This window comes from Heptranchias perlo, chromosome 34 (genome assembly GCF_035084215.1).
Source record: "Heptranchias perlo isolate sHepPer1 chromosome 34, sHepPer1.hap1, whole genome shotgun sequence".
NCBI lineage: Eukaryota > Metazoa > Chordata > Chondrichthyes > Hexanchiformes > Hexanchidae > Heptranchias > Heptranchias perlo.
The window spans coordinates 28732296-28756778 of record NC_090358.1 but is presented as its reverse complement, the minus strand read 5'-3'; the positions used below and the strand labels follow the sequence as shown (position 1 = coordinate 28756778).

The following is a 24483-nucleotide window of genomic DNA, read 5'->3' as shown; positions in this document are numbered from 1 at the left end:
ACAAATTATGTGCATAAAATCAATCCCAGTCGTTTACAACAGTGACTGACGGGGGAATTACCCAATCAGCTCCATTACCTTTGGGAATAGTCACTACATGCGCCATAAAATAGCGTATCCTCTTAACTCACCATCAACGACACCATGGAAGATCTGCGAGCATGTATTAAAAGTTTTGCATCCAGAGCTTATCTGTCGCCCACAGAAGAACACACTTTATTACAGATGAAATGAAATATTTTAAAAAGAATGAAAGGAAGACAGTCATTGTTGGAGCATGAAATTTACAACCAGTTGCAATGATCTAAATGTTCCTATTTGTAGCAGTAGCATTAAGGAAACGGGTCATGTTAGCAGCTAAACACCACAGTAAGCTGCAGAATTAAATTGCAGACCCATGTTGCCCCTCCCCAAAATGCTTGCAGACTCCAGTGCCTGTCCCCTTAGTCCTTCCATCATCGCCCCTCACAGATCCCAGACCCCTCTTCCAAATGTAGTTCTACAATTTAAATCAATATTAGCCGATCTGCCATGACTGTCAGCTAATGCTCATGGAGGCTTAAGTTTCAGACCAAATGCTTTGCGTTATTTAGGATTTTAAAATTATTTTAGGTAATAAGTTAAGGGATTTGAAGGTGGCAACAAATTAGCAATATTTGACAAATGTAAACTTGGTTCCATTTAAAGTAAATCTAGAGTCTTTAACACTCGTCACCTTAACAGGTACCGTTTTGTTGGTAACTTTTGACAATAGGTTTTATTATCATTCGTTTTTAGAACCTATCCGTTGATAGTTGGATGAATAGCTGCCTGCACACTCTGTCAGAAGACCCTGGAAGTAGACAGTCAGCTGAGTGGCTACATACTATTACAGTTGTAATTAAAGGAGTTTTAAAGGGAAAACCTCTGAACAAGACAGGTTAGTAGATCTATGTGGCAATATCCAAGATGAAGCTGTAATGAATCGTGTACTTTTTAAATGCTATTGTTCACATACAAAAAGGTGAGAAAAATGTTCAGTGCGTTAGACGGTGCCTCTGCACATCGCCACTCACTCCATACTAAGTCCTAAGGCAAAAAAATCACCTGGCCTTTTCTGTTTCCAAAAAGTATCTTCTGTCCCTTCTCATTTGCTTTAGTCCCTCTGACACTAGATATTGGCTTCATGGCACTTCTCTGCACTGCTTCAAGGGCTCGTGTGTTTCCCATGTTCCTTGGTGACAATATTCAAGGTGCAGTCTGACCATTGCATTGTACAGCTTCAGTATGATGGCCTCAGACTTTTACTCTACAGATCTGGCAATATAACCCAGCATTTAGATTGCTTTATTGATTGCTGTTCTGCAATGGCTAGTCATGGTCAAACCAGTGTAGCAAGTACTTACACTCCCAGGTGTCTGAGTCTCTTTCCAGCTATTTGAAAACCATTCATTAAATATACCTATTATTCTATATAAAAAATGCTGAGTGGGTCACAACAAAATGCATTGCAATCTCCTTTGTCAGGCTCTGTCAAGGGCAAAGTTCATTACAAAGTGTCAACATTTGTCTTCAATGCTTGTTATGCCAATAGGTGGCACTGTAATTGGCCCTTAGAATGATAAAAGGATTGTCACGCCGATGTTTCTTCCAAGTCAGTAATGGTCCAGCATTTTGTAATTATGAGCCAGCCTATGTGAAACCACTGAGTGATGTTGAACTAATCAGTTTGGCCGTAGATATACAATAATAACGAGAGCAAATGATCATTGTTTTTGAACATAAATCAGTTGATGCAATAAATATTACTCCCAGTGGCTGTCATGAAAATTTCTCTCTTAAAGGAGAATTTACAAGCAACATTAAACATCTATTACTGTCAAGGTAAACAACATTGCCGAGAAGTTTAACATACCCGACCTGATCGACATTCTTCCCACTCTTTCCATTGCCAACCTCCTTAAGATGGTCGCTCTTTTATATAACACCTGCCTACGGGTAGTGATCTGCAGTCCACAAGCCCAATGTAAGGTCTCCCACACCCCCCTCACCAACAGAGATTAAAATCCATGTCCGTCACAAGAACATGAGGGCAATCCCCACCCCTGCACCATTGAACGCCCCCCTCCCCCCCCCCCCCGCCCCGCCCCGTCAATGACATCAAAATCCATGCCTGGCAGAGGGAATTACCGCTCACTCCATCCCCACCCCCACCCCAATCGTTGAGGAGTGAAGGTGACCTTCGTGGAACCTCCTAACCCCACCCCCAAACCGAGAATAAATTTTGGCCTTTGCAGAGGGAGGCAAACCTTCGCCATGCATAACCTCTCCACTCTCGCGTCCCCCTCCCTCTCCACTCTTGCACCCCCTCCCTCTCCACTCTCGCGTCCCCCTCCCTCTCCACTCTTGCACCCCCTCCCTCTCCACTCTCGCACCCCCTCCCTCTCCACTCTCGCACCCCCTCCCTCTCCACTCTCGCACCCCCTCCCTCTCCACTCTTGCACCCCCTCCCTCTCCACTCTCGCGTCCCCCTCCCTCTCCACTCTTGCACCCCCTCCCTCTCCACTCTCGCACCCCCTCCCTCTCCACTCTCGCACCCCCTCCCTCTCCACTCTCGCACCCCCTCCCTCTCCACTCTCGCACCCCCTCCCTCTCCACTCTCGCACCCCCTCCCTCTCCACTCTCGCACCCCCTCCCTCTCCACTCTCGCACCCCCTCCCTCTCCACTCTCGCACCCCCTCCCTCTCCACTCTCGCACCCCCTCCCTCTCCACTCTCGCACCCCCTCCCTCTCCACTCTCGCACCCCCTCCCTCTCCACTCTCGCACCCCCTCCCTCTCCACTCTCGCACCCCCTCCCTCTCCACTCTCGCACCCCCTCCCTCTCCACTCTCGCACCCCCTCCCTCTCCACTCTCGCACCCCCTCCCTCTCCACTCTCGCACCCCCTCCCTCTCCACTCTCGCACCCCCTCCCTCTCCACTCTCGCACCCCCTCCCTCTCCACTCTCGCACCCCCTCCCTCTCCACTCTCGCACCCCCTCCCTCTCCACTCTCGCACCCCCTCCCTCTCCACTCTCGCACCCCCTCCCTCTCCACTCTCGCACCCCCTCCCTCTCCACTCTCGCACCCCCTCCCTCTCCACTCTCGCACCCCCTCCCTCTCCACTCTCGCACCCCCTCCCTCTCCACTCTCGCACCCCCTCCCTCTCCACTCTCGCACCCCCTCCCTCTCCACTCTCGCACCCCCTCCCTCGCCTCTCTCGCACCCCCTCCCTCGCCTCTCTCGCACCCCCTCCCTCGCCTCTCTCGCACCCCCTCCCTCGCCTCTCTCGCACCCCCTCCCTCGCCTCTCTCCCGACCCCCTCCCTCTCCACTCTCGCACCCCCTCCCTCGCCTCTCTCGCACCCCCTCTCCTCTCCACTCTCCCGACCCCCTCTCCTCGCCTCTCTCCCATCCCCCTCTCCTCGCCTCTCTCCCGACCCCCTCTCCTCGCCTCTCTCCCGACCCCCTCTCCTCGCCTCTCTCCCGTCCCCCTCTCCTCGCCTCTCTCCCGTCCCCCTCTCCTCGCCTCTCTCCCGTCCCCCTCTCCTCGCCTCTCTCCCGTCCCCCTCTCCTCGCCTCTCTCCCGTCCCCCTCTTCTCGCCTCTCTCCCGTCCCCCTCTCCTCATCCTCTCTCCCGTCCCCCTCTCCTCGCCTCTCTCCCGTCCCCCTCTCCTCGCCTCTCTCCCGTCCCCCTCTCCTCGCCTCTCTCCCGTCCCCCTCTCCTCGCCTCTCTCCCGTCCCCCTCTCCTCGCCTCTCTCCCGTCCCCCTCTCCTCGCCTCTCTCCCGTCCCCCTCTCCTCGCCTCTCTCCCGACCCCCTCTCCTCGCCTCTCTCCCGACCCCCTCTCCTCGCCTCTCTCCCGACCCCCTCTCCTCGCCTCTCTCCCGTCCCCCTCTCCTCGCCTCTCTCCCGTCCCCCTCTCCTCGCCTCTCTCCCGTCCCCCTCTCCTCTCCACTCTCCCGTCCCCCTCTCCTCGCCTCTCTCCCGTCCCCCTCTCCTCGCCTCTCTCCCGTCCCCCTCTCCTCGCCTCTCTCCCGTCCCCCTCTCCTCTCCACTCTCCCGTCCCCCTCTCCTCTCCACTCTCCCGTCCCCCTCTCCTCGCCTCTCTCCCGTCCCCCTCTCCTCTCCACTCTCCCGTCCCCCTCTCCTCTCCACTCTCCCGTCCCCCTCTCCTCGCCTCTCTCCCGTCCCCCTCTCCTCGCCTCTCTCCCGACCCCCTCTCCTCGCCTCTCTCCCGTCCCCCTCTCCTCGCCTCTCTCCCGACCCCCTCTCCTCGCCTCTCTCCCGTCCCCCTCTCCTCGCCTCTCTCCCGTCCCCCTCTCCTCGCCTCTCTCCCGTCCCCCTCTCCTCGCCCCTCTCCCGACCCCCTCTCCTCGCCTTGGTCCATTAACGCCCTGCCTTCCTGGTATATAACATTTTCTTTCCGTGTGTAAGACCTTGCCATAGTTCTGCACACTTGCAAGTATTGTCTAAGTTCTTCTACAATTCCTTAGCAGCTTCATCAGATTCTACTGCCCCTTCAGTATAATTTGCAAATTTGGTCAAGTTACTTTTTGTTTCTGAATCCTGATCATTTATGTAAATCAGAAGCAGTGAGGGTCGCAGCACTGACCTCTGGAACTCAGGGACATCTCCCCAGGCGAGCATCACGCCCGTAACCTATACTTCCTCTCCCTTGGCTAATTTTTCATCCACGTCCAAGTTTTGTCTATTATGCCCATTGCTTAAGATGGTGTAGCAGCCTTTCCTGTGGAACATTTATCAAAGTTTCTGGAAGCCTTGTTTTATTATATTGCGGCTTTCCATTTGAGATATCGCTTCCTCGAAGAAGTTACTGGTTGGTCAGGCAGGATCTGCCGTTTATTAGGTTATTTTATGCCAGTACTCAGCTTTTTTTCCTCATAATCCAGTCCATTATTGTACTGGTTCCTGATGTCAAACCAGCAGTCTGTAGTTATCCAGGTTTGTCTTATTGTCGTTTTTAAAAATAGATACCATGTTGGTTTGTTTCCGGTCCGGAGGGATCTTCCTTCTATTTATTGACTCCCACATGATGATGGTCAACGCTGTAGATTTTGGCTGGGAATTTCCTCGGAGCTGCTCCAGCTCAGCTGCCGTGACTTCACTGGAAATGCAGAGGAACCCCGTTTACGCGCTGTATATAGGGTTTCTATCACACGTCCGGCGAAGTTATGGTGGCGGAGCATGAGCAACTGTGAGGAAATTCCTGGCCTTTGTCTCTAGTCTCCCTTAGCCCGGCTGCATTGTGTTTGCAGTGGGGGGTTTACTGATTTTGAGCCCTTTAAGCTTGTTATGAATGATGTTGCCTTCCCTCATAATTTTCTTAGGGTGCAGGATGGTGCCCCCCACCTTCGTCACATAACTGGTAGAGGCAACTGAATCATACAGACCAGCAAGGTTCAGCTGATCCATCCATCACAGTCACTCACGGTCCACACGCAGCCAGTAGAATCGCAGCCCAGCAGCAAATCAATTGCTTCAGCAGTGAAGAAAAGGGAGAGTCATTTGGCAAAAAAGCTCAAAATATAGTTAAAATATAGAATTCGATAAGGTTTTTGCCATGTGGGTTTTTGAAGTGTTTTCTGCTGTGATGTCTTATGGGGATGTTTCTGAGATAAATAATGGGATGTCTCATTTTTCTCGAGCTCAGGAGATGATAAGTTGGGAGCTGCTGTTATCCAATATTGGGGAGCAATACCTTTAAGCAGCTGCAGATGGCACTGCTGCAAACCTAACAGCTCCACCAGAGGACAGTGGGTCACTGAGAAACTCCAGGGTAAAATCTGTGAACTTTAAAGGTCACAAAATTACTTGTTTAAAAAGAATGGAGATTTAGTGGCTGCAAAAACGGAAGTCCCTGCAGCTGTCTGGATCTTCAGACAGTTATTGCACTCTGTAGGTGTCCTTCCATGAAATTGATGGATAGTATCTTTAATGCCACTTTATGCTCTACATAAAGACACTGAACTATTATATATTTTCTATCACATCCCAACAAATTGCTGTGGCTGTGCTCAACTTAATCGGAGTTTCTGGATTATGGATGTACATTTTTGATGTCCTTATTTCTAAGCAGACTCCTGGGTCTCCACAGACTCAATGTGTGCTTAGTTCATATTGAAAAGCTTGGCCGTTTTAATCCTTGGGCTAGGAAGGTGATTGTTATTGAGAGTTCTGCATCTATAAAGGGAATGAGCATGTGCTGTGTAGCTGAGTATTATTGTAAATTAACAATCCATTTCACTGTTACTTTTTACATTTCTTTTGCCTGTTTTTGGTTTTTTCCCTTACTCAATTAGTACATCTGCCATTGCCCTGATCTCCATTAGGCACTGATTCCAATATCTCTATTAATTTTAAGTCTTAAGTGTACTTCAAGAAACCTGTTCAGCAAAAATAATTCATGCTCTCTCAGGAGCTGATGTTCAGAAAAAAAACAGAATGGTTTCCACTTCCTTTTGCCAGGCTAGTGTTTCCTGTCAGGTCAATGCATCCTTTGCAGAATCTCAACCATGTAAAACCATCACTGCCTTTCCCAAGGCGGCAGGTTCTTCAAGGTTGATGTGACCTTTGCCCATCTGTTCTGGGGGCTGTCCCATTCCCTCTGGTAAGCTGCATCATCTCAGTCCCCAATCACCATGTCTCTCGTCCAATCCACAGCCCCAACTCTGGCAAGTGACCATATCACTTCTTGCAAACTGCAGTCCATCAATCAGTACTCTACACCTAAACTTCATTCACCAGCAACCTTGTGTAAACCTAAGATATGGGGATGTTTTTCCCCACTCATTTTCTTCTTTTCTCTCCTGAAAGTGCCAATTCACATAGGGATATGGTGCCTTGTGTGTCAGTGATCCTTTACATCGTCCACAAGTGAACCATTCTTCTGTGTGTACCTAGACGGTCAGTACTGGCCATTGATGGAAGAGAGAGAGAGAGAGAAATAGCAGAGATTGATCCTGTCCTTGTGTAACATGCATTCACACACACTTTCCAGCAGAGGTCACTCAATGCAGATGAAAGGCATTTTCCTCTCACAAGTCACTTGTAGTTTCCCTGTAGCAGAGACAAGCTAACTCAGCACAAATGGGATAAAACCTGGGACCTTCCTGATTTCCTTGGCTCAGTGCCACATTTACAGAGCCACAAGGGAGTCAGTTCTTTAAATGCTCATGTTGGAAAAGTACCTAATTCTCTAAAGGCCTGTCTTTGAACAGAATACTTTATAATATTGACATACCATAAGAATTGTTCTATATTAACCCTCAATGCACCAGGGATAATATTACTTGTCGAGCTGAGCTGTGCTCACTCTCTGTTGGTGCGTGTTAGTTTGTCAGCGCTGCTTGCTGCTTTGACTCATTTTGCACATCATGGATTAACCTGGCCATATACGTGATGCAGTCATATTCAAACCGAAGCTGAGTCAGCCAATGGAAACCCTTTTTTCTTTTAAGTTTCTCTCACCTGAAGAATGGGGGTTGTGATCCTGGAAGAAGAAAACAGGTAAATATAAGGCTATTTTTAAAGTAACAAAAAGATTAGCGTAGATGGATTGAATAAAGATTTGTTAAACAGTAGTTAAAATGAGATAGGGAATATGGAGAAAGAGAAGAATTAGCATTTAAATTTTATTTAAAATAGAGATTTCAGTGGTTATTTTTTGTAGTTTAGAGTTGACCTTAGAGCTAGAAAGCACCTTCTCACGTTTAAGTAATGTTAATATTTATTGTAAGTAACAGCGAGTGAACTGAAAACTGACCATCCCAGAGCGGTAGTTATTTCCCTGGAATTCCCAGCAGTCTAAGGGTTATACTAAATGCACCAATGTAAGATTTGTTATATATTAATATACATGGCCATTTTATACCATTTTTTAAAAAAGTAATTTAGCTATTGCAACAAATATGATGCACATCCATATCCTGTATCAGTTTGCCTAAATTACTACAGTCACTGTAGTCCAAAAATAATTAATTCGATGAAAGGTTTTGAGATGTTATGTAAACATAAGTTTTATTATTTCAGTAGCAATCCTTGTTCCTGCAGAGGGAATTTTGTTTGGCTAAGATTTTAGTTAATTATTGTTGGGCATCTAGCTGAGTTTTCATTTTGCTTAGATATACAATTGGCAAAATCTGTTGTGGCTTCATCCATAAACGGTGTGCTAGTCATAAAGAAACGTACGGGACTGGAAAAGTGCCCTGCAGTCCACCTAGCTGGTCCCAAACATGAGTCTCCTTCAATCACCACCTCCTTCAAATATCTATCCAATTCTCCCTTAAATATTTCCTCACTCTCTGTCTCCTGGGTCGTTCAACCTCTGTGTGAGTACTTAAATCTAAACTGTCTGTGTATCTCTCCTCTCCAACACTTGCATGTCTGTGTTTGATGACCATGTACCGACTTCAGTGTAACTTTTGAAATGTTTCCATTTTTGCAGTGACACTACAGCAGCTCCTCATCCCGCTGGACTCAGTATTCGATGGCTTGTTTTCTATAATTTTTCCCTCGTATTCTAGTGACTGCCAAACAAGTGGTGCCACAACAGGGCCTGATACCAAGAACATTGCTACAATCAATCAGCTAGCTGTCATAGATGTACTTGAGGTTTTTGTTGCTATTAGAATCCGGCTGAAACTAAATTTTTCTTGTCTAAAGACTTTATACCTGCGTGCCTCACAAATACTGGACTGTGTCACTTCCTCTGCTCGTTACTTGGTTAAAAAGAGGCTGCTTTTGGTGCTCAAACAATGTATTCTTTGCCATGCTGGTGAAGATGATGCCAACGATTCCTGTCGTGCGATATCTCAACGAGATAGCCACATACACTGTGACTTACTGGCTGTATCTAACGCAGTGTTACAAGCTTTAGTGTCTGGTTGGTTAAGACAGGTTCCTGTGAATCCCAAGCCATGTTTCTTTGGAGGCAGTGAGATACTTGGTGTAGAAGATTCTAACCGTGGGCCAGATCTGGTGATGCTGAGGGCTGTAAGTCTTATTCTAATCAAAGCCATGGAAATTATGGTGCAGAACAGGACCTTTGCAGTCAAAGAGAGAGGTAACAATTTGGCATTTCATTCTTTAAGTTACCTGAAGACTTTAAGTAGTAAAGATTATTTACACCTGTTCACCGTGTGTTGGTGTCTGACATATCCACAGAATAAGTGAAAAGGGAAAATTATAATTCATAGACAGTATCGAAAGTTTCAAGATTACCTGGAACAATTTCACTGGAGGAAATTACAGTTGAGCAATGTACCTGCACTTGGCACTGCTGACACCGGTGAGCGTTCAGCTGCCACTAACCAAAAGTACATCAGGACACTAAATCAAAATTCATAGAATCATACAACGGTTACAGCACAGAAGGAGGCCATTCGACCTGTCGAGTCTGTGCTGGCTCTCTGCAAGACCAATCCAGCTAGTCCCACTCCCCTGCCCTATCCCCATAGCCCTGCAATTTTTTTCCCTCCAATTCCCTTTTGAAAGCCATGATTGAATCTGCCTCCACCACCCCCTCAGGCATCGCATTCCAGATCAGAACCACTTGCTGTGTTAAAAAAACAGTTTTCCTCATGTCGCCTTTGGTTCTTTTGCCAATCACCTTAAATCTGTGTCCTCTGGTTCTTGACGCCTCCGCCAATAGGAATAGTTTCTCTTTATCTAGTCTGTCTAGACCCTTCATGATTTTGAATACCTCTATCAAGTTTCCTGTCAACCTTCTCTGCTCTAAGGAGGACAATCCCAACTTCTCCAGTCTATCCAAGTAACTGAAGTCCCTCATCCTTGGAATCATTCTAGTAAATCTCTTCTGCACCCTCTCTAAGGCCTTCGCATCCTTTCAAAAGTGCAGTGCCCAGAACTGGACATGATACTCCAGTTGTGGCCGAACCACTGTTTTATAAAGGTTCATCATAACCTCTTTACTTTTGTACTCTATGCCTCTATTTATAAAGCCCAGGATCCTGTATGCTTTCTTAATCGCTTTCTCAACCTGCCCTGCCACCTTCAACGATTTGTGCACATATACCCTCAGATCTCTCTGTTCCTGCACCCCTTTTAGAATTGTACCCTTTAGTTTATATTGCCTCTCCTCGTTCTTCCTACCGAAATGTATCACTTCACACTTTTCTGCGTTGAATTTCATCTGCCACGTGTCCACCCATTTCACCAGCCTGTCTATATCCTCTTGAAGTCTATCACTATCCTCCTCACTGTTCACTACACTTCCAAGTTTTGTGCCATCTGCAAATTTGGAAATTGTGCCCAGTATTCCCAAGTCCAAGCCATTAATATATATCAAGAAAATCGATGGTCCTAGTACTGACCCATGGGGAACACCACTGTACACCTCGCTCTGGTCCGAAAAACAACCGTTCACCACTACTCTCTGTTTCCTATTGCTTAGCCAATTCTGTATCCATGCTGTCACTGCCCCCTTCATTCCATGGGCTTCAACTTTGATGACAAGCCTATTATGCGACACTTTATCAAACACCTTTTGGAAGTCCATATACACCACATCGCCCTCATTGTCCTCATCAACCCTCTCTGTTACCTCATCAAAAAACTCAATCAAGTCGGTTAAACACAATTTGCCTTTAACAAATCCGTGTTAGTTTTCCTTAATCAATCCACACTTGTCCAAGTGACTGTTAATTTTGTCCCAGATTATCGTTTCTAAAAGTTTCCCCACTACCAAGGTTAAACTGACTGGCCTGTAGTTGCTGGGTTTATCCTTACATCCTTTTTTGAACAAGGGTGTAACATTTGCAATTCTCCTGTCCTCTGGCACCACCCCTATATCTAAGGAATATTTGGAAGATTATGGCCAGTATCTCCGCAGTTTCCACCCTTACTTCCCTCAGCAACCTGGACTGGGTGACTTATCTACTTTAAGTACAGCTAGCCTTACTGGTACCTCCTCTTTATCAATTTTTAGCCCATCCAGTATCTCAACTACCTCTTCGCTTACTGTGACTTTGGCAGCATCTTCCTCCTTGGTAAAGACATATGCAAAGTACTCATTTAGTACCTCAGCCTTCATGTGTCTATCTCCTTTTTGGTCTCTAATCGAGCCCACCCCTCCTCTTACTACCCATTTACTGTTTACATGCCTGTAGAAGACTTTTGGATTCCCTTTTATGTTAGCTGCCAGTCTATTCTGTCTTTGCCCCTCATTTCCTTTCTTGCCTCCCCTCTGAACTTTCTATATTCAGCCTGGTTCTCACTTGTGTTATCAACCTGACATCTGTCATACGTCCCTTTTTTCTGCTCCATCTTACTCTCTACCTCTTTTGTCATCCAGGGAGTTCTGGTTTTAGTTGCCCTACCTTTCTCCCTCGTGGAAATGTATCTGGACTATACCCCAACCATCTCCTCTAAAAGGCTGCCCATTGTTCAATTACAGTTTTGCCTGCCAATCTTTGATTCCAATTTCCCCGGGCCAGATCCGTTCTCATCCCATTGAAATTGGTCCTCCTCCAATTGAGTATTTTTACTTTAGAGTGGTCCTTGTCCTTTTCCATACCTAATCTAAACCTTATGGTACAATGATCGCTGTTCCCAAAATATTCTCCCATTGAAACTTGCTCCACTTGGCCCACCTCATATCTGAAAGTAACCTGATATTTCCCCTCCTCAAACCTGCCTCTCTACCTGCCTCCCACTTTTAAAACCTTTCTCAAAACACATCTCTCTGACCAAGCTTTAAGTCATTTCTTCTAACCCTCCCACAAAGGCTCGGTACCCACTCCTTTTCTCCTCTGTGAAGCTCCTTGGGGCATTTTTCTATATTAAAGGTGCTAACGAACTATATGTTGTTGAGCTGTACCCAATTCAAGTTGTTTCCGGATGGTGTCTACGTATAGAGATTGTGTTAAGATAATGGAAACTCCAGCAGTTCCTGAGACATTACCCATTCATTGCTGATGGTAGTTTCAGCCTTTAGTGCTAACAGTCCCTCATTAACTGTATGAGCACAGAAACTTCATTGGATAGAACAGATATTTTTATTGGGAAATCAATGTGCTGAGGCTCCTTTTACATGACACTACCAAGTTTGCAAAGAGTAGAAGAGACAATGAGATAAATCAGGAAGTAATGATCAAGTGACTCCAAGCTTTATTTTTAAAAGCCTGAAGATTGTGGGAGGCAGGAGAGACTGAAGGAGGTAAGAGGTTGTAAAGTTTTGAGGTGAATTAGGATAGGAGTTGGTGCAATGAGTCTTGATTTCAACATTGTGAAGATGAAGGAAGGAGTAAGCTTGTAGGATGTATTTTCTGCCTAGGAAGAATAAGAAAGGAAATGTAAGAGGAGCAATGAGGCAAGAAAGGTTAAATTGGAGAGAGTTGATTGGCACTAGAAGTGAGAGGGGGATAGAGCATCATGGATAGAAAGCTGATTGGACATGAAACAAAGGGTTTGGATTATTTATTGTTTGGATTGGAAAATGGTTGGAAGTTGTTCCCAAGGGTCAGTGCTGGGTCCGCACTTGGGCGTCAGGAGAATGATAATGAAATTTGCTGGCGACATAAAAGTGTTTGGAGGACAGTAAAAGATTTCAGGAAGACATAGACCGGTTGGTGGAAAGGGCAGGCAGATGGCAGAGGCAATTTAATGTGGAGAAGTGAGGGAATTTATTTTGGAAGGAAGAACAAGGAATGGCATTCAATGGAAAGGTACAGAGGATATTAATGAACAGAGAGATTGAGTGATTCACTACTCATCCACAGCTGACATTACACCAACTGATTATGTACTGACCTGCAAGTCACACAGGAACACATCTTCATGGTGTTGAAATTAGACCCACTTCTCCTCTTTCACCTCAACATTGTGGAACTTCTCACCTCCTTTATTCTGTAACTGGTACTTATCACCTGATCATTTCTACATTTAATGTTTACGGGTTCCTCTAATGTATTTAGCACAGTGCGTAAGAGCAAACCTTAAGGCAGTACTTACTGTACGTTGATGTTTTCAGGCTGCCCGAGGGCTGAGCTCCAGTCTTGTGTATCTCAACTGATGATATTTCTGAGGATGCATTTCCAGTGCACTGTACATTCTCAGCAGCTCTCGCATCCATGTGCCTTGGTTTCCTTGGTTTTCGTGGAGCAGGATGATGATATGGTGGAGGCTGCCAGGGCACTGCTAACCATCTATACACATTTTGGCAGGTTGGTAACTCTTTTCTAGTTTGATCAGATTGTTTAAACCTGAGTGTGAAATATTGGATAGGATAAACTTAGTGAGGGAGGAAGTATTAAGGGGTTTAGCATCTTTGAACTCACCAGGGCCGGATGAAATGTATCCCAGGCTGTTAAAAGAAGCGAGGGATGAAATAGCAGAGGCTCTGACCATCATTTTCCAATCCTCCCTAGATACAGGCGTGGTGCCGGAGGATTGGAGAACTAACGTTGTACCATTGTTTAAAAAGGGAGTGAGGGATAGACCAAGTAATTATAGGCCAGTCAGTCTAACCTCGGTGGTGGGCAAATTATTGGAATCAATTCTGAGATACAGGATAAACCGTCACTTAGAAAGGCACGGAGTAATCAAGGACAGTCAGCACGGATTTGTTAAGGGAAGGTCGTGTCTGACTAACTTAATTGTATTTTTTGAGGAGGTAACTAGGAGGATCAATGAGGGTAATGCCTTTAATGTAGCCTACATAGATATTAGCAAGGCTTTTGATAAAGTCCCACATGGTAGATTGGTCAAAAAATTAAAAGCCCATGGGATCCAAGGGAGAGTGGCAAGTTGGATCCAAAATTGGCTCAGTGGCAGAAAGCAAAGGGTAATGGTCAACGGGTGTTTTTGTGACTGGAAGGTTGTTTCCAGTGGGGTTCCGCAGGGCTCAGTATTGGGTCCCTTGCTTTTTATGATATATATTAATGATTTGGACTTAAATGTAGGGGGCATGATTAAGAAGTTTGCAGGTGATACAAAATTTGGCCATGTGGTTGATAGTGAGAAGGAAAGCTGTAGATTGCAGGAAGATATCAATGGACTGATCAGGTGGGTAGAAAAGTGGCAAATGGAATTCACTCTGGAGAATTGTGAGGTAATGCATTTAGGGAGGGCAAACAAGGCAAGGGAATACACAATAAATGGGAGGATACTGAGAGGTGTAGAGGAAGTTAGGGACCTTGGAGTACATGTCCACAGTTCCCTGAAGGTAGCAGGACAAGTAGATAAAGTGGTTAAGAAGGCATATGGAATACTTTCCTTTATTAGCCGAGGCATAGAATATAAGAGCAGGGAGGTTATGCTGGAACTGTATAAAACACTGGTTAGGCCATAGCTTGAGTACAGTTCTGGTCACCACATTATAGGAAGGATGCGATTGCACTAGAGAGGGTACAGAGGAGATTGATGAGGATGTTGCCAGGACTGGAGAATTTTAGTTATGAGGAAAGATTGGATAGGCTGGGGTTGTTCTCTTTGGAACAGAGGAGCCTGAGGGGTGATTTAATTGAGATGTACAAAATTATGAGGGGCCTAGATAGAGTGGATAGGAAGGACCTATTTCCGTTAGCAGAGAGGTCAATAACCAGGGGGCGTAAAGTGATTGGTAGAAGGATTAGAGGGGAGCTGAGGAACATTTTTTTCACCAAGTGGGTGGTGGGAGTCTGGAACTCACTGCCTGAAAGGGTGGTAGAGGCAGAAACCCCCAACTCATTTAAAAAATATCTGGATATGCACCGAAGTGCCGTGACCGACAAGGCTACGGACCAAGTGCTGGAAAGTGGGATTAGGCTGAGTGGCTCATTTTCGGCCAGCATGGACACAAGGGGCCGAATGGCCTCCTGTGCCATAAATTTTCCATGATTCTATGATAAACTCAAAGCCTACAATTTAATATTCCACTTGGTGGGGAATCCTACAGTTGTAAAAAGTTATAAAATATAGTTATTTATTTTAGTGCCAGTTCCTCTTTAGAGTACAGGGGAATCAAGTGATATGGGGATCAGGCGGGAAAGTGGAGTTGAGGTTGAAGATCAGCCATGATCTTATTGAATGGTGGAGCAGGCTCGAGGGGCCATATGGCCTGCTCCTGCTGCTATTTCTTATATTCTTAAGTTTCTCATCCAGAGCTTTGCATCTTTTGTTTCCACCTGTCTACAGAGTCTTTTCTGTGCCGAGTTTCAGAGCAAGGTTTAATATACACCGACCAGGTGCCCAGTCTGTTAAACCAGCACATAATAACAAGCTCACCCCAAAACAGTTTCTTATTAGATGCAACATTCTTCTTCTACCTGTCCTGCTTCTACTTCCTTCACCACAACAGCACCTATTGTTGGTCATCATACACAAGATTCCAGTCCTATACTTTCTCTTTCTCTCTTCCAATCAACCCTGACGTTATGTGGTTCTGCAAAATCCATGACATAAGATTAACAATGCAAAATTGATATAATCCCTAGCAAACTAGGACCTTTTTACCCCAATTATCACACTCACTCACTCACTCACTCACTCACTCACTCACTCACTCACTCACTCACTCACTCACTCTCTCTCTCTCTTGTTCTCTCGTTCTGTCTGTCTGTAGGTCTCTATATCTATCTCCACCTACCTTCTCCCCTTCGACTCCCTTCCCCCTCGCCCTCCTTCCTTCTCCACCCCCCCCACCCCCGCAGTCGCCCTCTCCTCCCCTCCTCGTCCTCTTCCCACCCCGGCCTCTCTTCCCCCCCTACCCCTCACTCTCCTCCCGACCCCTCCCCCCGACCCACTCCGGCCTCTCCTCCTCCTGCCCCCTCACCCCCCCCCCCCCCCCCCCCGCTCTCTCACTGTTTTTGTCTGTATCTCTTTCTATTTGTGTCTGTCTCTCTCTCCTATCTGTCTCTCTCTTTCCTCTTTGTCTTTGTGTGTCTCTCTCTCTCTCAGCTGTCTCTCTGTCCTTGTGTTCCCTGTCTCTTAAACGTGTAGACTTGTGCTGGACAATTGTTGTATGGGCTCTGGCATCTTGGCATTTCACACAATTGACATTTCATGTGTGATCCGAAACAGTGAGTCTATGACTATGCGACTGCAGGAGGCATCATACCTGAGTAAAATTCTGTTCTCAGCTGACGTTCGCACATGCATCCTTTCTAGCAGTGGTCACTGGATGACAGTCAGGAGCAGGAATCCACTCTGTGTTTTTCCTGTTCCCAACTCTGAGTACACAACAGCCAGTTTCATTAATGCAACACTACTCCATCAACGAACTCAAGCTTAAATTTTGTACCTTTCTGAGCTGTACTATGAGCTGCATTTATCCATTCAGCCATCAGATGAGCCAGACGAGGATTACAGTCAGCCCCGTGCACTGCTATTTATCATGTTGTGAGTTTTGGGTCTGCATGAGATTTGAACTGGTTAGTTTGAATTGCTCAGTGCTTCATTTATATTTCTCTCCACAGATCCTTAGATAGCAACCCTCAGGAAAAGGCAGGCACCTCTTATGAAGCACATGAACATTGCTTCAATGCCCACTGTATCTTCCTGCTACTTTTACAGAGTATAGCATTTGATCATTATGTCCTGCTGGATTTCCTCATTTCCACTGAAACCTGCTTCCTGGAGTATTTTGTGAGATATCTGCGGCTTCTTCGAGAGGAGTGGCAGCCCTTCTGCTGCATTTGTGCTCAGTTTGATGCTGCTGCAGAATCGTTTTGTCCGCCTGCAGTTAATGAAGCCTGTGACAACCTCGATCATACTGCTGGGGTAAAGCAAGACAGGATCAACAGTCAAACAGTCACTGAAGGCCCAAAAGAAGCAATTGTAAACCCCTCAGCACCACACCTTCTCACACCCGAGGGAGAGCCGAGGCACAGCGGAGACACTGCGAGCAGCAGCAACTCTGGGCTTCTGGTGAGCAGTAATAGTCCCTGGCCACTTAGGCTGTCTCACGGTTTAGTGGACTATGAGAGCTCGGAGGACTCGGATACTGATGGAGTGGAAGCTGCCTACATGAATATTCTCAGCCTGGAAGGCAATCAGGGTGATGATGAGATAAATAATACAGGAAGAACTGGTGAGGCAATGAAACAAGCCCCAGAAAGAATCGGGGGTATCAAAGTTGTAAGAAATCAGAGAGATGTAAATTCGCACAGTTGTGAGAAAGATACAAAAATGGTCCTGTCCTTGGAGGGAATGTTTAAGAAATCAATGACTTGTTTGATTGAATTGAGGAAAACTATTGGCCGGTTGCAGGGAAGGAATCTTTTTCCGTACAATGCAACAGCACTGCTAAAACTGCTGTTAGATATTGAGGCACATTACAGAAGAGATGAATCAATCTCTACATGACTGTCAGTGAAGAACAGACCATCCGGCAATCCAAAGGTTTCAAATACTGTGCAAAAAAAGGAGGTCTTTTGTGCCTAGTGAGTTTATTGATGTGAATTTTCTCCAATACTATATAGTTAGATATTTGTACTATATTGATTTATGATTTATACTTGTAAATAAAACTTAACACTAGAAATCTGTTGAGTTAAATTCTTTGGTAACATATAGAAGTTTGCAACGAATAGAATGAAGAACAAGACATGAAATTAGGTAATTTAATCTATTCTACTACATCTCTAAATTGAAACATCTACAGTATTAGAAGGATTAGAGTCCATGAACTACCAAAGTGTTTCACTGTGAGGCTGAGATACAGAACAAATGCGGATAGCTATAATTTATATCCGAAAGTTTTAGGGTTTTGTTCGGTAAAAACACATCATAAGAACAACGCAAATTACGGGGCGATATGATAGAAGTGTTTAAATGATGAAAGGATGGGACAGGGTAGATGGAAACAGACACTTCCAGGGTTAGTGGTTGAGGCAAAAACTATGTCAATATTCGAGGTTAGATTGGATAGGGGGATGGAGGAAAAGGAGTTGTAGAAGAGATAAGGACTGTTTGCTCACATGGAGGGTAAACGCTAACATGGACTGGTTGGCCTGTTTCTGTGTTGTAACTTCTATGTATTTCGATGTATAAAATGACCCAATGGCACTAAAAGGCAAATCAGAGAATGAGCGAGTGATATCCATACCAGAAACTGACCTGAGATGATACACATAACCCACCAATGACACGAAACAAATCACAAAAAGACCAAGTGACACAAAGCACACATCACAACTAACCCAGTAACACAAAATGCCAATCACAAAATGAACCAGTAACTACACACAAAATGACAGTGACATAAAATGTCACCAGTTAATCATCTGATTTGCTGTTGGTGGCACTGGATCATTTTGTGACATTGTTTAAATCACTTTGTCAATTTGTGATAATTTTTTGTATTATTGGTGCCAGGCTGACCACATCGTGGAACGGGTGGGGAGAACAACTGGAAGCCGGGGTCCATGTTGAAACCAATGACATAGATAGAAGTACATTTGAGATCTTGCAGAAGGAGTTTTAGGTGTACGCACTAGATTGAGAAACTCGTTTTCAAAGAAAATTAGGACGATCCATGCAGGGCTGGTGCAGGAGGGAAGCATTCACATTCTTTGGGCATTGGGGAGATTTCTAGAAGAAGGGTACATTATATTGTGGGGTCAGTCTTCACTTGAACCCAAATAGCACAATGTCCATTTGTGAAAAGTAAAATCGAGCATTTAAATTAACATGCCAGAGGGGTGGGGAAAGTCATGACCCAAGACTAGAGGGGGAGTTCAGGTTTAATGAAGCAATCCGATAAGAAGCAGAAGGATTGGCTGAAATGATGGTGAGAAAATCCTACCAGAGGAGAAAGGGAAAGTAGTGAGATACAAACACTTTTAGAAGGGAGAAAAGAATAGGGATCGATGTTCCAAAGATTTGGAATCTGGATTGAGTAGTGTTTGTCAATGCACAAAACAAAATTGGAGAGTTCGAAGCATTGGTAACTGGAGGAATATGGTAAAGTAGGTATTATAGAGACATGGTTTAAATTTGAACACGACTGGAAGTTTAGTACTCCTGGTTATATTAGTTTCAAAAGAGGGGGGGGAGGGAAAAAGTGGATGGGGTGGCAATGTCAGTGAAGGATTCTATCACAGCTCTAGAACATAGGGCCGGATCTTGCTTGAAAAATAACAGTGTGCTAACGACGTACACTGTTATTAATGCGCAAATCAGCCAGCAAATTAAAGGGATTAAGAGATATGCTGTGAGGTGCGAATCTCCAGAATTTACTGGTCGATTTATGCCGCTCCGCTGTTTGCTTCCCACAAATGACATCTCGCCCTTAGCTTCCCCGTTATTTTTAAGAACTTGCTGGATTTGCATATTAAATGTCCATTAACTCACTACAGAAAGTTAGTCCGATAATTACTAGCATAAGTACCCTTTCAACAACGTGATAATTGTTAATTGAAACTGGACTCTCATTCCTTCAGGTAGTTAATTATTCTTAAAGATTTAAAAAATGTCAAATTTTACATTTTTTTTCTTTGCCTCTTTTTTCTCTCAATTGAATCAATCTTTCCCTCTCTTTATTTTTCTTTCTGTATGTGATTTGACTCCATTTCACCCGATTTCCTTCTCTGTCATTCCTCTGTTTCTTTCTCAGTCTTTAAATCTCATTGTTTAAGGAGATAGACTGTTGGTCCCGTCGTTGACTGAGGTCGTTATCAGCTCGCACTTCCAGCAAGTAACGGCACAAAAGTTTTTTGAGCTGAAGGGTGCAGGAAAAAGTCTAACTAAAGGCCCACTCCGTGAGATGCCCCACTCCAGCAAAATCTGGGCCACTATGTCCTGGGATGGGGGGAGGGGGATTAAGACAGAATTCGTGTGGCTAGAGTTAAGAAATAGGAATGGTGCAATTTTCTGTCTGCATTACAGGCCATCAATCAGTGAAGATGGGGTAGGGGTAGAGGTAGAGATCTGCAGACTATTCAGAGAGGTAGGCAAGAACAACAGGGCAATAATACCGGGTGATTTTAACTATCCTACGATAGAGTGGAATAAAGGTAATGAATGAATTCAAAGTGGGGAACACGTTTTAAAATGTCTCCAGGACTGCTCCCTAAATGAATCTGTTTCTAGTCCGAAAGGGAAATAGCCACTGCTTGATTTAGTTGTTGGGTCAAATGACTGTTGGGAGTAGGAGAACAATTCGGAAATAGCAACCACAACATAGTTAGGTTCAATGTAAGAACAGACAAGGACAATGAAGATTCAAAGATAAGGGTGCTGGAGTGAGATAAGGGATCTGGCCTAAATTTACTGGACACACAAGTTAGCAAACTGGTCAATCGTTTAACGATGGGAAATCTTCAACTATGAGATGGATAGAGTACAAAATAAATATACACCTGAAAGGTGAACGGGGGAACATAAGAACAGGAATGAGTCACCAGAATGATACTGAGGCTTAAAGGGATAAATTGTAAGGACAGGTTGCAAAAACTTGGCTTATATTCCCTTGAGTTTAGATGGTTGAAGGGTGATCTAATTGAGATGTTGAAAATGATGAACGGATTCTGCTAATGTAACTGCTAATGTAACACCCTTATTTAAAAAGGGTAGTAGGCAGAAGGCTGGAAATTATAGACCAGTTAGCCTAACATCTGTGGTGGGTAAAATTTTGGAGTCTTATTAAGGAGACAGTAGCGGAACATTTGGATAAACATAATTTAATAGGACAAAGTCAGCATGGCTTTACGAAGGGGAAGTCATGTCTGACAAATTTGCTTGAGTTCTTTGAGGACATAACGTACAGGGTGAATAAAGGGGAACCAGTTGACGTAGTGTATTTGGACTTCCAGAAGGCATTCGACAAGGTGCCACATAAAAGATTATTGCTCAAGGTAAAGAATCACTGGATTGGGGGTAATATTCTGGCATGGATGGAGGATTGGTTATCTAACAGGAAGCAGAGAGTTGGGATAAATGGTTCATTCTCGGACTGGCAACCAGTAGCCAGTGGTGTTCCGCAGGGGTCGGTGCTGGGTCCCCAACTCTTTACAATCTATATTAACGATTTGGAGGAGGGGACCGAGTGTAACATATCAAAGTTTGCAGATGATACAAAGATGGGAGGGAAAGTAGAGAGTGAGGAGGACATAAAAAACCTACAAGGGGATATAGACAGGCTGGGTGAGTGGGCGGAGATTTGGCAGATGCAATACAATGTTGGAAAATGTGAGGTTATGCACTATGGCAGGAAAAATCAGAGAGCAAGTTATTATCTTGATGGCAAGAGACTGGAAAGTACTGCAGTACAAAGGGATCTGGGGGTCCTAGTGCAAGAAAATCAAAAAGTTAGTATGCAGGTGCAGCAGGTGATCAAGAAGGCCAACGGAATGTTGGCGTTTATTGCTAGGGGGTTAGAATATAAAAAACAGGGAGGTATTGCTGCAGTTATATAAGGTATTGGTGAGACCGCACCTGGAATACTGCATACAGTTTTGGTCTCCATACTTAAGAAAAGACATACTTGCTCTCGAGGCAGTACAAAGAAGGTTCACTCGGTTAATCCCGGGGATGAGGGGGCGGACATATGAGGAGAGGTTGAGTAGATTGGGACTCTACTCATTGGAGTTCAGAAGAATGAGAGGCGATCTTATTGAAACATATAAGATTGTGAAGGGGCTTGATCGGGTGGATGCGGTAAGGATGTTCCCAAGGATGGGTGAAACTAGAACTAGGGGGCATAATCTTAGAGTAAGGGGCTGGTCCTTCAAAACTGAGACCAGGGGAAACTTTTTCACTCAGAGGGTGGTGGGTCTGTGGAATTTGCTGCCCCAGGAAGCTGTGGAAGCTACATCATTGAATACATTTAAAACAGAAATAGACAGTTTCCTAGAAGTAAAGGGAATTAGGGGTTACGGGGAGCGGGCAGGAAATTGGACATGAATTTAGATTTGAGGTTAGGATCAGATCAGCCATGATCTTATTCAATGGCGGAGCAGGCTCGAAGGGCCGATTGGCCTACTCCTGCTCCTATTTCTTATGTTCTTATGATTCGATAGGGTAGAGAGAGAGAGAGAAACTATTTCCTCTGGTGGGGGAATCCAGAATAAAGGGGCATAACCTTAAAATTAGAGCTAGGCTGTTCAGGAGTGATATCAGGAAGCACTTTTCCACACAAAGGATAGTAGAAACCTTGAACTCTCCCCCAGTAGGCTGCATATGCTGGGGGTCAATTGAAATTTTCAAGACTGATATCAATAGATTTTAATCAGGTAAGGGTATTAATAGATATGGAGCAAAGGCGGGTAAATGGAGTTGAGGTACAGATCAGCCATGATCTAATTGAATGGCTGAGCAGGCTCAAGGGGCTGAATGGCCTGATCCTGTTCCTATGTTCCTACAAACGCCTACATTCTCAGACTCAGTTCCAGCCTATTTCATAAGGCACAAGTCTAAACTTCCCTTACCATTCCATGAATTCTGAAGCCTAAGTGTCTAATTTCCACAACAACATTCACCAAGAGGTGCCAACAAATCCACACCTATTATCTATGAATACTCCTCATCAGCATGTCTACACTTTTTGCCAGTAACTTTCTTGTTCTAGTTTCTGATCTACTTCTATGAGATGTTTCTTGAGTATGATGAGGTTGAGCAGTAGATGGCTGGGAAGGTTTCCCTGGAGCCTTAAAGGCCTGAGGTGACTCATCTCAGTGAAGCAGCTGGTCAGAGGGACCAGCTTTTAGCAGCCTTTCTCTTGCAGCACCCTGGGGATGCCAGGCCCATATCTGAACCTCCCTTATCTGCAGGCATTAGAAGGAGCCTTAAGCGGGCAAGCTCATTGCCAGAGAATTAGTGGCGTCTGTGCCCTCACCTTGCAACCCAGTGCTGCAGGGCACAGGCTTAGAGGTGCTACTGGTCAGTCTGATTACAGACCAGTCCCAACCAGATCTTGGAAGCTCTGTGAAAATGTCTATTGGAGCATCTCTCCGGAAGGCACCAATGTCTGTAGAACCTCTTCCTGATGCCTTGTTGCTGCAGAAATCTCCTGGACTGCTACTCGCTCCAGGGTGTTCTGCAGGTTGAGAAACTTTCTGCAACGTGTTGCAGATGCAGTTAGTGGACTCCTCCCACTTCTCCATCATCTCAACCAAATGCATGGAAACCGACTCCGCTGAAATCAATGCTCCTGAATCATCATTCTTTTGAAGACTGGGCCCCTGAGATTGTGGGTCCCCAGGCTCCTCGGCCGAGAGCAGTCATTTTTCCACCTTCCGTGAAGGAACAGCATTCTCCCTCTCTTCCACTCCCAGGTCCTCATGCTTAATTCAGAAATATTTCATTGGCTGTGAAGTGCTTTGGGACAATCCGAGGTTGTGAAAGGCACCATATAAATGCAAATTTATTCTTTCTCAATGCTTCACCCAATGAAAACCCTTCTGCCTCAATAATTACTTCCCCCCGATTGGGTGTCTCTAGGCTGGAGTAGGTGAGAGCCATGACTGAGTTGGTGAGGATGTGACAGGATCTTTGTATCTGACAGTGCTCGGGTGGCTATCAGAGTGGCCAGCCTTTCCCTCCAAGGCACCATGTCAAAAACCGAAGAGCTTGTTTAGCTGTGCACAAAGTGGCATTTCCTCTTAAAGAAATGAGCTGAGACTCGCCATGATGAGCCTTGGGCCAGTCTTTAACAACTGGAGAAGGTGCAAAAAAGGTTTACAAGGATAATATCAGAACTGAGAGGTTATATCTATCAGGAAAGACTGAACAGGCTGGGGCTCTTTTCTCTAGAAAAGAGAAGGCTAAGGGATGTCCTACTAGAGGTCTTTAAAATTATGAAGGAGTTTGATAGGGTAGATATAGAGAAGGTGTTTCCAGACCAGAACTAGGGGCCATAAATATAAGATAGTCACTCATAAATCCAATGAGGAATTCAAGAGAAACTGCCTTACTTAGAGTGGTTAAAACGTGGAACTCGCTACCACATGGAATAGTTGAGGCGAATAGCATAGATGCATTTAAGGGGAAGCTAAATAAACACATGAATGGCCTGTTTCTGTGCTGTAAATTCTACGTAGTTAAAGTTTGCACATGTTTGTCTCATAGGTGAAATGCTCCCACACAAAAAGAATCTCGATTGCCTCAGATGTCACAGGAGCTAATCAAAATAACATTTACGTCACAGTTTCTGAGCACGTCTCTCACAAATTTCTTTCCAAATCCAATCAGTGGGCTTGTGTACCAGAGTACGACTGCTGCAGGCCCCTTGTAACAGCACAGCCTCTGACTGACTGAGCCACACTGCGATAGATTTACTCATACAGGTGTATGTGTAAAAATCCGTGCCGAACAGACTTCATTTTTTTTAAGGCTTACTTTCTTTCACATTCTTTACATCAGCCACTGAATTCAGCCTTTGTGAGGCAGTACGCCCTTAAGGTATTGTTAAGTGTACGCACGGGTTAGTCAGTGGTGCAGCATTAACAGAGGGCGTGAACTCAAGAACTTTCAACCAAGCTCCCAGGTTGCTGGGCTGTGCACGTGTA

At 45.1% G+C, this 24483-nt stretch overlaps 1 protein-coding gene across 1 annotated transcript in view; it reads left to right on the top strand.

Moving 5' to 3' along the window:
• lins1 (lines homolog 1) overlaps positions 1 to 17512 on the top strand; it is a 48293-nt gene extending 30781 nt beyond the window's left edge. Inside the window, exons 4-7 of the mRNA XM_067971647.1 lie at positions 778 to 919; positions 8484 to 9101; positions 13029 to 13221; positions 16453 to 17512. Coding sequence (XP_067827748.1) covers positions 778 to 919; positions 8484 to 9101; positions 13029 to 13221; positions 16453 to 17341 — 1842 coding nt within the window. The 3' untranslated portion in view covers positions 17342 to 17512. The remainder of the gene's footprint in view (positions 1 to 777; positions 920 to 8483; positions 9102 to 13028; positions 13222 to 16452) is intronic.
• The last annotated feature ends 6971 nt before the right edge of the window (positions 17513 to 24483 follow it).